Here is a 16,953-nt window from a genome sequence, read left to right as displayed (position 1 = left end):
GTTCCAAATTATTATGCACAGCAGAGTTTTCAACCTTTTCATTTTAATAAAGAACAAAAAAATGGTCATTTTTGAAATTATAAGCATTAGCAGGTTATTACAAACTGAAATCAAACAGTTTTCAACTCAAAACTTTATTCTAGGTGATGTTACATTTGCACATAGGACCCCTTGTTCGAAAGGAGCTTCTGAACTCTCTCGTCCATTGAATTTGTCAGGTTTTGGATGGTTTCTGCTTCAATTGTTTTGCATGAGGATAGAATACCCTCCTAAGCAACAGCTCTGGGAAGGTATTCTGTCCTCATGCAAAACAATTGAAGCAGAAACCATCCAAAACCTGACAAATTCAATGGACGAGAGAGTTCAGAAGCTCCTTTCGAACAAGGGGTCCTATGTGCAAATGTAACATCACCTAGAATAAAGTTTTGAGTTGAAAACTGTTTGATTTCAGTTTGTAATAACCTGCTAATGCTTATAATTTCTAAAATGACCATTTTTTTGTTCTTTATTAAAATGAATCATAGGCAGTTTGTACAAAAACCTTTCAATTGTACTCTAATAGTTATTTGACTGGAAAATTACAATGACTGCAATTCATATAGGTAATTTGGGAAAGTCTGAGAAAATATTATTTGCATAATAATTTGGAACACAGTGTATGTACAAGTACAATGTGCATGTAATAAAAATACCAGTCACATTAAAGGAGAGAAAAATTCTCCTGTACTTGACAGCACAGCCTGTGCCTCATAGCTTTTGCTGCTGCCTTCAATGCTAAGGCTAAGTGCCCACAAAGCAGAAATGCTGCGGAACGTTTCTGCATCTCCCTGGCAAAAAAAACGCATGGGCATTTTACACCACTGCGAGCAGCTGAAGAGCCAGCAGTGCCGCCGGGAGCAGATAGGGGACCATCATAAGGTAAGTATATATATTTTTTTATTTTAATTCTTTTTTATCTACAGGTACTATGGTACCCGGGTCTGGAGGAGAGTCTCCTCTTCTCCAGACCCGGGTACCATCTGCGCATTGAATCGCATAACATTCGCATGCATACTTGTATGCATGCGGATTTTATGCGGTTCAATGCAAGTCAATGGCGGCGATTTTGCTGCAATTCTGCAAAATTAATGGTAGTGCTGCGGATTTTTCCACAATGATAATCCACAGTGGAAATTTCCGCAGCATGTGCACAGCACATGCGGATTATCATTGGGAAACATACCAGACAACTTAACATGAGTTTTTAATGCGTTTTAGCGGCGGAAATGCAGCCGCGGAAACGCATTAAATCCGCATCGTGGGCACACAGCCTTAAGGTTGAGAGTTAAAATCCAGGTCAAGACCAAACTTCAAAAAAGAAAAGAGAAAAATTAGTTTAAAGCAGAGAAATGCCTCATAAAGGAGAAACTACTGATCAATTAACTAGGTAACACACACGAGACATCATACAGAGACAGAGAAAGTTGGGACGCAGTGTTGACCTCCCGGGACTGTGGGATGGCTCCCCCAAATCGGGATTGTCCTGCTGGATCCGTGACGGTTGGGAGTTGTGCTATTACTATCCTAATAAATATCCGATTGAATTTACAGACGTTGAACATTCTTCCTGTAAAATATGGATACATCATTCTCTCCTCAAAGTAAAGTATAAGCATGTACATGGATTGTTTAATCTGTGACATCAACAAAAAGAAATTCAAAGGTTTCAAAAGTCACAAATCCTGAAACATAAGTAGTTATTTTAACGTTGGCTCAATAATATTGCTTATAAGATTGGTGTAGCATCTGGAAACTTGGCCCGCCATGTGCAGCAGTTCTTGTTTAATATCTGGCATTTGTCCTAGAAAAAAAAGTTACATTAACAGATTATTGTAAATTTATTAATTCTAAATTAGTTAAAAACTAAATGACCATGAAAAAACTTACAATTTTATGTAAAATTAAATCATTTTTCTCTCCAATATGCATGTTTTAAGACAATATATAGCAAAAAGATCCCTACATGTGTAATCCTAAATAAAATATGCACCTATAATTACTTCCATTAATAACAGTGTCTTATTGCACCCAAAATAACAATAATATATATATATTTGAAGTAATATGGTTCAGTAAAATAAGATAACATAGCTGTATGATAAAAAACAGCTATTATTTCTAGCACAGAGGTACATATTGGGGCTAGCCTTGGCTTCCTATATACATGCATGTACACTAGTGTCTGCCACATTGCTCATTAAATAGAGCCATTTAATGTGGATACAAATAGCATTTAAAAGTGCCCACATAACAGTGTAAACCAGCGAGCTAATATACTGTATGCTTTAGGAGACATTACTGATCACTGTCAGCAGAAACTTTACTATGTTTAGCTAAACGTGTCTGAATCTTCCAATAAAATATATCAGCATATGAAAATATTTTAGAAAGCATTAGTGTTTATAAGTTTATCAACTTTAACAGTTTATTATTAGAGGGGTACTAGTGGTGCTGTAAGATTTAGTTGACAAACAAATCAAAATTGGTTCTCGCTACCTAAGTCTGTACAGTTATAAGATATGATTATGTGACACATGCAGAGATTGCCTGTTTCACTACATAGTAAGTTAAGAGTATCATCATTTCTGTCCTATTTCATGAGTTTCATTTTTTCAAAATTTCTGTGGAATCAGGGTTGAAAAGCAATGTCTGACTTTCATTTGTTCATTTTCATAGATTTTTAATTTATTATTACTTTTGTCAGATTCAAGTTATTTCTGTGACCATTGTGGGTTTTCCTTTCATTAAACGAAGGGTAGCAACAATTTTAATCACGTGTGTAGGTAAGGCATCCATACACCTTTGGCTAAAGTTGGCCAAACCCGGAGATATCAACAGATTCGGCCGACAGTCTAATGTGTATTGGTGCCCCTGACTGATGATTGTCATGGGAGATAAGGATGTCCTATTTTATACTGCGGGTCTAGGGGTGTACATAGAAATTCCTACAGACTACCTTCTACACCAAAATATGATATCCCCACAATGACCTCAACACAGTATGATGGCATTGACACAGCCCTACATACAGTACAGGGTGGGCCAATTATATGGATACACCTAAATTAAATGGGAATGGTTGGTGATATCAACTTCCTGTTTGTGGCACATTAGTATATGGGAGGGGGAAAACTTTTCCAGATGGGTGGTGACCATTTTGGCCATTTTGAAGTCGGCCATTCTGGATCCAACTTTATTTTTTTCAATGGGAAGAGGGTCATGTGACACATCAAACTTTTTGAGAATTTCATAAGAAAAACAATGGCGTGCTTGGTTTTATTGTAACTTTATTCTTTCATGAGTTTTTTACAACTTTATGACCACTTATAAAATGTGTTCAAAGTGCTGCCCATTGTGTTGGTTTGTCATTGAAACCCTCTTCTGCCACTCTTGACACACTGATAGCATCACCGCAGAAGAAATGCTGGCACAGGCTTCCAGTATCCGTTGTTTCAGATGCTGCACATCTCGTATCTTGATGGTATGATGTGGTATATGGGGTACAAAGATAGTGATCAATGGAAACCTCAATGCTACTGGATATCTGAAATTGCTACATGATGATGTGTTGCCCTCTTTATGCACTGAAGATGGCACATTCCCTGAGTTTTTCCAACAAGATGGTGCACCACCACATTATGGATGTCAGGTCCGAGCATTCCTACATGAACAGTTTCCTGGAAAGTGGATTGGTCGTCGTGGGCCACTTGAATGGCCACCAAGGTCTCCCGATCTGACCCCCTTAGACTTTTATCTTTGAGGTCATCTGAAGGCAATTGTCTATGCTGTGAAGATATGAGATGTGCAGCATCTGAAACAACGGATACTGGAAGCCTGTGCTAGCATTTCTTCTGTGGTGCTGCTATCAGTGTGTCAAGAGTGGGAGAAGAGGGTTGCATTGACAATCCAACACAATGGGCAGCACTTTGAACACATTTATAAGTGGTCATAAACTTGTAAAAAACTCATGAAAGAATAAAGTTACTTTAAAATCAAGCACACCATTGTTTTTCTTATGAAATTCTCAATAAGTTTGATATCACCAACCATTCCCATTTTATTTAGGTGTATCCATATAAATGGCCCACCCTGTATAATGGCCCTCCATACAGTATGATGGTCCCAACACAACCCTTCACATTGTAAAATGACCTACACACAGTATAATGCCCCCCTACATGGCCCACCAAACAATATAATCGCCCTCTCACATAGCCTTCCAAACAGTATACTGGCCCCCACATAGACCTCCAAACAGTATAATAGCTCCTACATAGCCCTGCAAACTATATAATGGCCCCCACATAGCCCTGCAAACTGTATAATTGGCCCCCACATAGCCCTGCGAACTGTGTAAAGGCTCTGATATTCTGATCTTTGTTGCTAGACCTTGGATTTGCCTTTTGACTACCCACTTGTACTACCCCTTTTGCCTTCGATGTACTCTGACCTTAGTTGCCTGACCCTGAATTTTGCTTTTGACTATTCTTTTGTCTTTGACATACTCTACTGGCATTTTATCTCAGACACCTTCACTTCCTCGCCTCACGGCTTGTCCGTGAGTAGTGACTCAGCGTCATATAGTACAATGGCTCTCACATAGCCCCGCAAACAGCAGAATGTTCCCCACATAGCTCTGCAAACTGTATAATGGCCTCCACATTGTCCTGCAAACTGTATAATGGCCTCTACATAGCCCTACAAACTGCTTTAAGTCCCCCACAAAGCTCTTCAAACAGTATAATGGCCCAGATTGATTAAAAAAAACCCTCACCTCTTTTCATTCTGCACTGCTCGGCACAACGGGTGCCATGTAGTGATGTCATCGTGCCCGCTGACACACCAGAGTTCAGACGCGCAGGGAGAATGATGGAAGAGGGAGCTGGCAGCACCCTTTTCCATCATTGCTTTAAACTCTAACCAGTATCCAGAATACCGATACAGCTGTAAGTGCGATTCGGGGCAAGGCGGCCCAGTTCTTGCGCTATTAGCGGTATGCCACTATGCGGATACTTTTGTTCTCTAAGGGACAAGCTTCTACCAGATATGTATAGCAATGGATCTCATAGAGAACACAGGCATGCTTGGCAGAGTGAGTACTCCTGTGCATGGGAGAGATGGGCCTGATAACATTAGGCCAATGATTGTAGAGCTGTCTATACTGTATGGGAACTTCAGTCAAATACATGTTCAGCTGATATATATGGCCTCACTCAGATGGTTGTGTTTTTAGTTTATCACACTGATCCTATAATGATCTAGTATCAAATATAATAAACTAAAGATTGCTACATCTACATTAATATGTTACCAGATCCACCATTCGTACACAACTACATTACCACAACCATGAATGGTATATGAACACATCACCTGAACCACCATCTGTACAAAAATATATTACTAGGACCTCATGAATACATCACCAAGTTTAGTACAGTTATCAAGCCGTGTCATGTTACAGGGTTTGTGAGGAGTGTGAGGAGGGCCCATAGAACATTACTTGACTTTGTCAGGAAGACTTGTGGCCTAGTGGGAAATTCTGGTGACTCCCGTTAATACCTATCATCTAAGTGGAAACATGCTAAAGAGACATTCTTGTGTGGCTTTATAGTTGTGAGAACCGCCCTTGAGAGTTATCACACAAGTGACATTAGGGCATCACTCCTATTGGAAAATAGTTGGATAGGATAGAGAATCCGTAAAGTGTTTTGTTATTTTTGCTAGTATTATATTATTTAATACCCTGTATTTGAATAATTGATTCCTTGCAAAATTAACCCTTTCATTCCAGATCAGATTTATTAGCAAAGCAATTCAAAAACAGTGAGCAAGTACTATGGGCATTGAACCTCTATTCTCCACAGCGCTGCTAAATGCAGTGTACCATATGCAATCTGTCTTAAAACGGTCCTCTCGAACGAAACGTCACTGTTTTTGGATTGCTTTGCTAATAAATCTGATATTATTTTTCTGCAACTCTATGCTTGCCAGATTCTTTCTTCACTTCATTAATTACAACCCCTGGCAAAAATTATGGAATCACCGGGCTCGGAGGATGTTCATTCAGTTGTTTGATGTTGTTGAAAAAAAGCAGATCACACACATGACACAAAACTAAAGTCATTTCATATGGCAACTTTAGGGCTTTAAGAAACACTAAAAGAAATCAAGATAAAAAATGTGGTACTCAGTAAGGGTAATTTTTTTCAGACCAAGCAGAGGGAAAAAAATATGGAATCACTCAATTCTAAGGAAAAAATTATGGAATCATGAAAAACAAACACACAAAAGAACACTCCAATACATGACTAGCATTTTGTTGCACCACCTCTGGCTTTAATAACAGCTTGCAGTCTATGAGGCATGGGCTTAATGAGTGACAAACAATACTCTTCATCAATCTGGCTCCAACTTTCTCTGATTGCTGTTGCCAGATCAGCTTTGCAGGTTGGAGCCTTTTCATGGACCATTTTCTTCAACTTCAACCAAACATTTTCAATTGGATTGAGATCCGGAATATTTGCAGGCCATGACATTGACCTTATGTGTCTTCTTTCATGAATGTTTTCACAGTTTTTGCTCTATGGCAGGATGCATTATCATCTTGAAAAATGATGTCATCATCCCCAAACATCCTTTCAATTGATTGGATAAGAAAACTGTCCAAAATATCAATGTAAACTTGGGCATTTATTGAAGATGCAATGACAGCCATCTCCCCAGTGCCTTTACCTGACATGTAGCCCCATATCATCAATAACTATGGAAATTTGCATGTTTTGTTCATGCAGTCATCTTTATAAATCTCATTGGAACAGCACAAAACAAAAGTTCCAGCATCATCACCTTGCCCAATGCAGATTCGCGATTCATCACTGAATATGATTTTCATCCAGTTATCCACAGTCCACGATTGCTTTTCCTTAGCCCATTGTAACCTTGTTTTTTTCTGTTTAGGTGTTAATGATGGATTCTGTTTAGCTTTTCTGTATGTAAATCCCATTTCCTTTACAGTTCGGTCACAGACATTGACTCCAGTTTCCTCCCATTCGTTCCTCATTTGTTTTGTTGTGCATTTCCTGTTTTGGAGACATATTGCTTTAAGTTTCCGGTCTTGACGCTTTGATGTCTTCCTTGGTCTACCAGTATGTTTGCCTTTAACAACCTTCCCATGTTGTTTGTATTTGGTCCAGATTTTAGACACAGTTGACTGTGAACAACCAACATCTTTTGCAACATTGCGTTATGATTTACCTTCTTTTAAGAGTTTGATAATCCTCTCCTTTGTTTCAATTGACATCTCTCGTGTTGGAGCCATGATTCATGTCAGTCCACTTGGTGCAACAGCTCTCCAAGGTGTGATCACTCCTTTTTAGATGCAGACTAAAGAGCAGATCTAATTTGATGCAGGTGTTAGTTATGGAAATGAAAATTTACAGGGTGATTCCATATTTTTTTCCTCAGAATTGAGTGATTCCATAATTTTTTCCCTCTGCTTGATCTGAAAAAAATTACCCTTACTGAGTACCACATTTTTTATCTTGATTTCTTTTAGTGTTTCTTAAAGCCCTAAAGTTGCCATTTGAAATGACTTTAGTTTTGTGCCATGTCTGTGATCTGCTTTTCTTCAACAACATCAAACAACTGAATGAACATCCTCCGAGCCCGGTGATTCCATAATTTTTGCCAGGGGTTGTATATATTATGATCTCCACATGTGCCCACCTCATAGTGCCCCCTCTTCATGCTGTGTCCCTTCATGCTGCCCCTTGCAATACTAAGCCATCCATGCTGCCCCTCTCCATACTAAGCCCTCCATGTTGTCCTTATCCATGCTGGGCCCCCCATGCAGCCTCACTCTCCATACCAAGACCCCCATGCTACCCCACTTTCCATACTGAGCCCCCAAGCTGCCCTTCTCCATACTGAAACTCCCCACACTGCCTCTTCTACATACTGATCTATCAAGCTGCCTCTCTCCATACTGAGCCTGTCATACTGATCCTTCTCTCTATATTGAGTGCCCCACGCTGCCTTATTTTCATACTGAGTCCCCCATGCTGCACCACTCCATACTGGGCCCCACATGCTGCTCCTTCCCCACTGAGCCTGCAAAGCTGTCCTTATTCCATACTGAGCCCACCATCCACACTGAAACTCCCCACACTGCCTCTTCTACATACTGATCTATCATGCTGCCTCTCTCCATACTGAGCCTGTCATACTGATCCATCTCTCTATATTGAGTGCCCCACGCTGCCTTATTTTCATACTGAGCCCCCCATTCTGCACCACTCCATACTGGGCCCCACATGTTGCTCCTTCCCCACTGAGCCTACAAAGGTGTCCTTATTCCATACTGAGCCCACCATCCAGCCACTTTTCTTCATATTGAGCAACCTCAGGTGGCCCTCTTTCCCTACTGAACCCCGCAAGTGGCATCTTTCTATCCTGATCCCCCATGTTACCCCTTCTCCATATTGAGCCCTCATGCTACCCTCTCTGCATACTGAGCCCCCCACACTGTCCTCCCTCCATTTTGTCCCTTGGGTTACCCTCACTCTGTAAGCCCCTCAAACCCCTAGTCTACAGTAATAGCACCCAAAACTCCAGTCTATTGTAATAGCCCCCCTCCCCCCTAAACCCCAGTCTACAGCAATAGCTCCCTCTAACTCCCAGTCTATTGTAATAGCTTCCCGGAGTCTTCTGCTCTATGAGCACTTACCTGTTCCCAGCACCGATGTTTCTCCTCTCCAGCACTCTGCTGTGACGTATGCAGTGTGGTGAGGCAACCTCATCACGCTGTGACTACATTAGCAGCGCTATAACACTGCAGCACATCGCAGCAGGGAGCCGATTTGTGCTCCTCTGACCCTGAGGTCAATAAGCTCATAAGCTCCCTGTCTCAGTGGTTCATTTACATTCATGAGTTAAAGAAGTGACTACAAATAAATGGAAGCGAGCCTCCCACACTCCTCCACAAAGACATTTTATAACATAGTCTAATGGAGGGGAGGTTAAAAAAATATATATATACAGTATTTTTATATTTTTTTAACCTCCATCTTGGTGCCGCCCTAGGCATCAAATTTCCAGTGCCTAATGGCAAATATGGGTCTGGGAAGAGCTCCATGCCACACTGCTAAAAAGACCCAAGATTGCTATAAATTAAAATGGCATATAGAAGATTCTATGGACCACTCAATCACCTAATATGAATTCCATAGAGTATGCCTGGGCTATGCATGATCATACAGTGAGACGACAATTGCGATGACCGACTTCCTGTGGAAAGCTTTGGGATTGTGTGCTCTATTTAGAGAGACGGATGAGAATGTAGTTGGTACATGACAGCAAGTATGCAAATCACCTTCTTGCAGTCACATGACTGCCCTCTCAAGCAATCTGCAATTACATAGTGTGGCTACAGAAATTTGTCTAGAGCCCAAAAAACTCTTATTGATTTACTTTTCATGTACATAAACTGTAAAAAGCTAATTACAATATACCTATTTTTTAGATGATTGCTTCCATTCAAGTGAAAAAGTTGATGTAAAGGCAGCTAGACATAATTTGAAGACAAAAATCTACCACAAATACAGTACTTTGCAAAAGTTTTAGCTATGTTTGGAAAAAATGCGACAAAGAAAGAATGCTTTAAAAAATATGTTCACATTTTATTTTTATCAGTTAACAACATACAAAGGAATGTAATTACAAAAATATATCTAAATAAAATCAATATTCGGTGTGGCCACGCTTCTTCTAGGTACACTTGTAACTTGTAAGTCAGGGATTTTGAAGGATTATAGTCAGGTATATGAGTAGAGTAACCAATTATACCAAAAAGTGATAATCATCATCATGTTCATATGTAGATTGAAACACAATCATTAAATGAATCAGAAACAGTAGTGTAGAAAGCTTAAACTGGGCGAAGAGAAGACAAACTCTGCTACTAAGGTGAGGTTGTGGAAGACAATTTCATGTCACAGGTCATACACCATGGTGAAACTGAGCACAGCAACAAGACACAGAGTAGTTATACTGCACAAGCAAAGTCTCTCCCAGGCAGATGTTTAAAAGCAAACTGGGGTTTTAAGATGTGCTGTTCAAGCTCTTTTGAAGAACCACCAATAGACGGGCAACGTTGACGACCATAGACACAGTGGTTAGCCAAGGAAATTTAGTGCAGAAGATGCAGACACATCATGCTTAACTACGTTCGAACACAAAAGATGTCCAGCAGTGCCATCAGCTCAGAACTCTCAGTAACCATTGGGACCCAGCTCCATTATTATAGTGTTTGAAGAAGTCTACCCAGATGTGTTTTTCATCGAAGAATGGTGGCCAAAAGCCATATCTTCAACATAGAAGCAAGGCCAAGCGACAAAGCTATGCAAGAAAACATAGCAACTGGGGTGCAGAAAAACGACAGCAGGTGTTTTGGACTGATGAGTCAAAATCTCATGATGAGTCAAAATGTCTGCAGGTAACAGTGAAGCATTTTGGAGGTTCCCTGCAAGTTTATGGCAGCATTTCAGGAAATGGCAATTGGGGATTTGGCCAAGATAAATAGTGTCGTCAGCGCTAATAAATACAGACAGAAACTGTACTTATCCATCTTGCAAATCCATCAGGGAGGTACAGTACAGACCAAAAGTTTGGACACACCTTCTCATTTAAAGATTTTTCTGTATTTTCATGACTTTGAAAATTGTACATTCACACTGAAGGCATCAAAACTATGAATTAACACATATGGAATTATATACTTAACAAAAAAGTGTGAAACAACTGAAAATATTTCTTCTGTTCTAGGTTCCTCAAAGTAGCCACCTTTTGCTTTGATGACTGCTTTGCACACTCTTGGTATTCTCTTGATGAGCTTCAAGAGGTAGTCACCGGAAATGGTTTTCACTTCTCAGGTGTGCCCTGTCAGGTTTAATAAGTGGGATTTCTTGCCTTATAAATGGGGTTGGGACCATCAGTTGTGTTGTGCAGAAGTCTGGTGGATACACAGCTGATAGTCCTACTGAATAGACTGTTAGAATTTGTATTATGGCAAGAAAAAAGCAGCTAAGTAAAGAAAAACGAGGGGCCATCATTACTTTAAGAAATGAAGGTCAGTCAGTGCGAAAAATTGGGAAAACTTTGAATGTGTTACCAAGTGCAGCTGCAAAAACCATCAAGCGCTACAAAGAAACTGGCTCACATGAGGACCGCCCTAGGAAAGGAAGACCAAGAGTCACCTCTGCTTCTGAGGATAAGTTTATCCGAGTCACCAACCTCAGAAATCGCAGGTTAACAGCAGCTCAGATTAGAGACCAGGTCAATGCCACACAGAGTTCTAGCAGCAGACACATCTCTTCAACAACTGTTAAGAGGAGACTGTGCAGCAGGCCTTCATGGTAAAATAGCTGCTAGGAAACCACTGATAAGGACAGGCAACAAGCAGAAGAGACTTGTTTGGGCTAAAGAACACAAGGAATGGACATTAGACCAGTGGAAATCTGGGCTTTGGTCTGATGAGTCCAAATTTGAGATCTTTGGTTCCAACCACCTTTGTGCGACGCAGAAAAGGTGAACGGATGGACTCTACATGCCTGTTTCCCACTGTGATGCATGGAGGAGGAGGTGTGATGGTGTGGGGGTGCTTTACTGGTGACACTGTTGGGGATTTATTCAAAATTGAAGGCATACAGAACCAGCATGGCTACCACAGCATCTTGCAGCGGCATGCTATTCCATCCGGTTTGCGTTTAGTTGGACCATCATTTATTTTTCAACAGGACAATGACCCCAAACACACCTCCAGGCTGTGTAAGGGCTATTTGACTAAGAAGGCGAGTGATGGGGTGCTACGCCAGAAGACCTGGCCTCCGCAGTCACCAGACCTGAACCCAATCGAGATGATTTGGGGTGAGCTGCGCCGCAGAGTGAAGGCAAAAGGGCCAACAAGTGCTAAGCATCTCTGGGAACTCCTTCAAGATTGTTGGAAGACCATTTCCGGTGACTACCTCTTGAAGCTCATCAAGAGAATGCAAAGAGTGTGCAAAGCAGTCATCAAAGCAAAAGGTGGCTACTTTGAAGAACCTAGAATATAAGACATATTTTCAGTAGTTTCACACTTTTTTGTTAAGTATATAATTCCACATGTGTTAATTCATAGTTTTGATGCCTTCAGTGTGAATGTACAATTTTCAAAGTCATGAAAACACAGAAAAATCTTTAAATGAGAAGGTGTCAAAACTTTTGGTCTATACTGTATATAATTGGCTGCAAATCATTCTGCAGTAGGACAATGACCCCAAACATGCAGCCAATATCACTAAGAACTGTCTTCAATGTAAGGCTGTGTGCCCACGATGCGTTTTTTAAGCGTTTCCGCAGTGGCAAAAACGCTGCAGAGACGCTTAAAAAACGCATGGTAGAAGGCCTGCCATGTTCCCCGATGATAATCCGCATGTGCTGTGCACATACTGCGGAAATTTCCTCTGCGGGTTGTCATTGCGGAAAAAAACGCAGCACTACCAATTATTTTGCGGAAGCGCTGTTTTTTCTCCGCCATTGACTTGCATTGGAGCGCTTGGATTCCGCATCACTGGATCTGTACATGCGGAATCCACGCGTTTCAATGTGCAGATGGTACCCAGGTCTAGAGGAGAGGAGACTCTCCTCCATACCCGGGTACCATAGAACCTGTAAAAAAAAGAATAAAATAAAAAATAAATGTTATATTTACCTTCTGATGGCCCCCGATGCGCTCGTCTTCACTTGCCGGCAGCTCGCGGTGGACTGAAGGAACTGTGCTGACGTCATAGTCATGTGACGGCAGGTCCTTCAGTGTAGTGTACCGCGAGCTGCCGGCAAGCCAGGACGGAGCGAAGCAAGACTGCGGGGGCCATCAGAAGGTAAGTATAGATTTATTTTTTATTTTTTAACATTCTTTACGGTCACAGTATATAAATCCATGCCGTTTGCATGGATTTATATAGTGTGACCAAGTTGACAAGCACTTTCCAAGTGATGCTAAAATCGCTTGGAAAGCGGTTGTCAACCCGCATGCGGAAATGCATGTGAGGAACACTTCACATCCACTTGGCCCTGGCAGGAAAACGCATGTACAATCCGCATGCGTTTTTTCTGCCAGGGAGATGCAGAAACGCTCAGGAAAAAATCCTGAGCATTTCTGCATCGTGGGAACATAGCCTAAAGAAGAACAGGGAGTCCTGGAAGTTATGATATGGCCCCCACTGAGCCTTAAGCTTAAAATCATCGATTTTGTCTGGGATTTCAGGAATATAGATTTGCGCAAGTCTACAGCTACAGAAGATCTGTGATTAATTCTCCAATATATTTAGAACACCCTCCCTTCTGGGTTTCTTCATAAAACTGCATGCAAGTGTACCTAGAAAAATTAATGCTTTGATGCAGCATTAGAGGAAAAGAATGGTCACACCAAATATTGTTTCCATTTTGACTTGTCTTTTGTTCATTCACTTTGTATTTTGTTTATTGATAAAAATAGACTATTAACACCTCTATTTCTTTTAAATCATTATCACTTTGCAGCATTTTTTTTGCCAGCTGCCTAAAACTTTTGCACAGTGCTGTATATTTTGATTTTTGCTTTAGAATAAAGAAAAACAATTGAAAGCTGCCTCAAGATGTATAATACCTGGTTTTATTTGGAGGGAAAAAGCATCCTTCAATTTTTCTATCATCTCTTGAAGTTCTGCTTCTTCATTTCTTACAGGTAAAAAATGAGAATATGATGTAGGTTGATTATCAGGGACATCTTCTATCTCACAGTTACATTGATCAGGTGTCACTTTTTCTGGTTCTGAACAATAGCCACTTCCCATTCTTTGTATTTCTTTGTAACCAGGAGCAATCTTGATAGACTCACATAAGCGCCTCATATGTGTCAGCGTCTTTTTGTTTTGTGCCTTGAGATGGTCATTTTCTCTCTGTAATGTGAACTGGGTGCTTTGGAAGTCCTTCTGTTTCTTCTTAAGAGAGTTCGTCATCACAGGAGGATCAGTAGAAATTCTTTTAACTGAACTGGAAACCATTTTTGCTTTTACATTTAGCCCTCGCTTTAATTTGCAGCATTGAATCATACCCTAAAATAAAATATATTAAATATATGGTAAAACGGATAAAAGGTTAAATACAGTAGAAATGTTTACCAGTTATTAGTATTCTTAATATCACATGATTGGTTTTATTTTAGGATCATCACTGTTAATTATTAGTGTTGAGCGAGCACTAAAATGCTCGGGTGCTCGAAGCTCGGGCCGAGCTCACCGTGAAACTTGGGTGCTTGACCCGAGCAACGAGCCCAATGTTAGTCTTTGGGAGACCCGAGCATTTTTGCGGCGGCACCCCCGGCAGTCTGTAGAAAGCATAAAAAGTGCCCAAAACGATAATGACAGTGCTCAAATGACATGGGGACAGCATGGGGATCGCCCCAGGAAGCATTTATGACCCCCAGATCACTGCTGTCAACAACGTGGTCAGAGGTATTAAGCCACTTTTACGGGCTCACAATAAAACGTTCAAAAACGAAACTGAAACTGCTTTCCTGTGAAATATGTTAAGGAACATCCTTTCCAGGGTAAAGACTTGTGTATAAGGTAAAATAAATAACCAAAAACAAAAATACTCCTCCACACCTTGGGCTATGTTCACAAGTAGCATTTTTTATGCGTTTTTGCACTTTTGTATTGCTTTCAACCGTGCCAGATGCATTCACCGGGAAATGTCATTTTAACATTTTACAACCTTATCTGGCCATGTGCTGTGACACAAGCATACAGTGCTGAAAAGACATGGGAACAGCATGGGAAGACCCCTGGAAGCATCTATGACACCCAGGTCACTGCCTAAAAGTGTGCCCATCAGAAGTGATCCTTGCCACATCAGAAGATGCAGACTTGCAACTATCCCCGTGCAAGTCCTTGTCCCAGGGCAGTGTTCAATTGTACCTCCCCCATTCCTTGCAATGCAAGCGCAAGAATGCAGCCTGCCACCCACCCACCCCCAGGCTGCAATACCATACTGCTTGCTTGCTTGCACTTGAAATTGGGCCTATTAGGCATGTGGAGGCAGAATCTGGCCACCACATCATGGCTGCGTCGGCGGCCAGGTATCCATACTCAGTCCCCAGCCGCTCGGCGGCCGGGTGTCCACGTTTGGTCCCTAGTCGCCAGGGGGCGGCCGGGTGTCCATACTCGGTCCCCAGCCACCCCGCGGACGGGTGCCCACACTTGGTCCCCAGCCGCCCCATGGCCGAGTGCCCACACACGGTCCCCAGCCGCCTGGGGGCGGCCGGGTGTCCATAAACGGTCCCCAGCCACCCCTATTTGTCCTGGTGAGCCTTATACTCAAGCGTGCATACCAAAACATTACCTGAGCCCTCCCCAGTGCATTTAGTGGGAAGGACAGCCTAACCACAAACACGTGGAAAAGTGAATGTGGCAAGGGATGGTCCATCTCATTGACGCCTTCACACTGGGTTAATATTGTGGAGGCCGGGACACAGTTGGACACTGGGATGCAACACATCCTCCAGACATAGAGGATTGCGGGTCCTGGGTCAATCAGGCTTCAACACAAAGTTCAGAAGGTAGACAGCAGCAGTGGTCGGCCTCCTACACAACGAGTAAATTATTCATGATCATGAGGCCATCCATATCCTTAGCTTTCTGTTCCTTGGAATGCAATCGCATGTATGTAGTAGCGGCTAGGCCTGAGGTGGTCTGCGTTTTGGCACATATCCTACCTCCTCCGAGGATTTCTGGATGTTTTCCTGCTACTATCCCAGTTCTATGACTCCCGTTAAAACAAAGCTTCAGGTGATGAATGATGGATGAGGTGGTGGCAAAGGAGAAAGAGCAGGAGGAACAGGGACCATTCACATCAACATCAGGCCAGTCAAAAACACATGTCTTGTAGGATATGTTTCTGTACCAAGAGGAGCGGTTCGGCTACACAGTTATAGGGCAAACAGTGAGTGCAATGCCTACCAAAAATTTCGAGGCACTCCAATGCCCCTTGGAAGAGACATGAAGGTCAGAGGGCCTTAACTAAACCGTTTTTTCCATTTACAGCAATTGGGTCTCCTGTACACTGTTGGCCTAAGCAGTGAATGGAAGGCTTTCCAAAAATTATGAGGAACTGCAATACCCCTTGAAACAGACGTGGATTACACTGTACTAAAAACCTTCTACCCATTATTGGGGAGTGGGTCTCCCTTAGTGTTCGCCTATGCATTGAAAAGCAAAAGCTGACTAAAATTAGGAGGAAATGCAATGCCCGATGGAAGAGTCGTGGAGGTTAGAGGTAATTAAAAACAACATTTCAATGCCCCTTGGAAGAGCGGTGTAGTTCAGAGTGATTTAACAAGACGGTTTTAATGCCCCTTGGAAGAGACGTGGATGCCACAGCAGCTTAACAAGACGGTTTTAATGCCCCTTGGAAGAGACGTGGAGGTCCCAGTGGAATAAAAAGACAATATCAATGCCCCTTGGAAGAGTGGTGGAGGTTACAGTGGAATCAAAAAACAATATCAATGCCCCTTGGAAGAGACGTGGAGGTCACAGTAGCTTAACAAGACGGTTTTAATGCCCCTTGGAAGAGACGTGGAGTTCAGAGTGGTTTAACAAAACAGTTTTAATGCCCCTTGGAAGAGACGTGGAGGTCCCAGTGGAATAAAAAGACAATATCAATGCCCCTTGGAAGAGTGGTGGAGGTCCCAGTAGAATAAAAAGACAATATCAATGCCCCTTGGAAGAGTGGTGGAGGCTACAGTGGAATAAAAAGACAATATCAATGCCCCTTGGAAGAGACGTGGAGGTCACAGTAGCTTAACAAGACAGTTTAAATGCCCCTTGAAAGAGACGT

General features: G+C 41.8%; 1 protein-coding gene across 16 annotated transcripts in view; it reads right to left on the bottom strand.

Annotated features, from left to right (window-relative positions):
* Positions 1-595: 595 nt before the first annotated feature.
* The window catches only part of DYTN (dystrotelin), a 332,586-nt gene continuing 316,228 nt past the window's right edge, over positions 596-16,953 (bottom strand). For all 16 annotated transcript variants that reach the window (XM_073646371.1, XM_073646361.1, XM_073646365.1 and 13 more), the window contains 2 exons: positions 13,724-14,171; positions 596-1,840 (listed from right to left, as the gene is read on the bottom strand). In XM_073646371.1, the coding sequence (XP_073502472.1) occupies positions 1,737-1,840; positions 13,724-14,171 (552 nt within the window). In that variant the 3' untranslated portion in view covers positions 596-1,736. The remainder of the gene's footprint in view (positions 1,841-13,723; positions 14,172-16,953) is intronic.

Source organism: Phyllobates terribilis, unplaced genomic scaffold, assembly GCF_046119375.1.
Source record: "Phyllobates terribilis strain yellow unplaced genomic scaffold, ASM4611937v1 Scaffold_9__5_contigs__length_417890890, whole genome shotgun sequence".
Taxonomy (NCBI): Eukaryota; Metazoa; Chordata; class Amphibia; order Anura; family Dendrobatidae; genus Phyllobates; species Phyllobates terribilis.
This window is presented reverse-complemented; position numbering and strand designations above follow the sequence as displayed.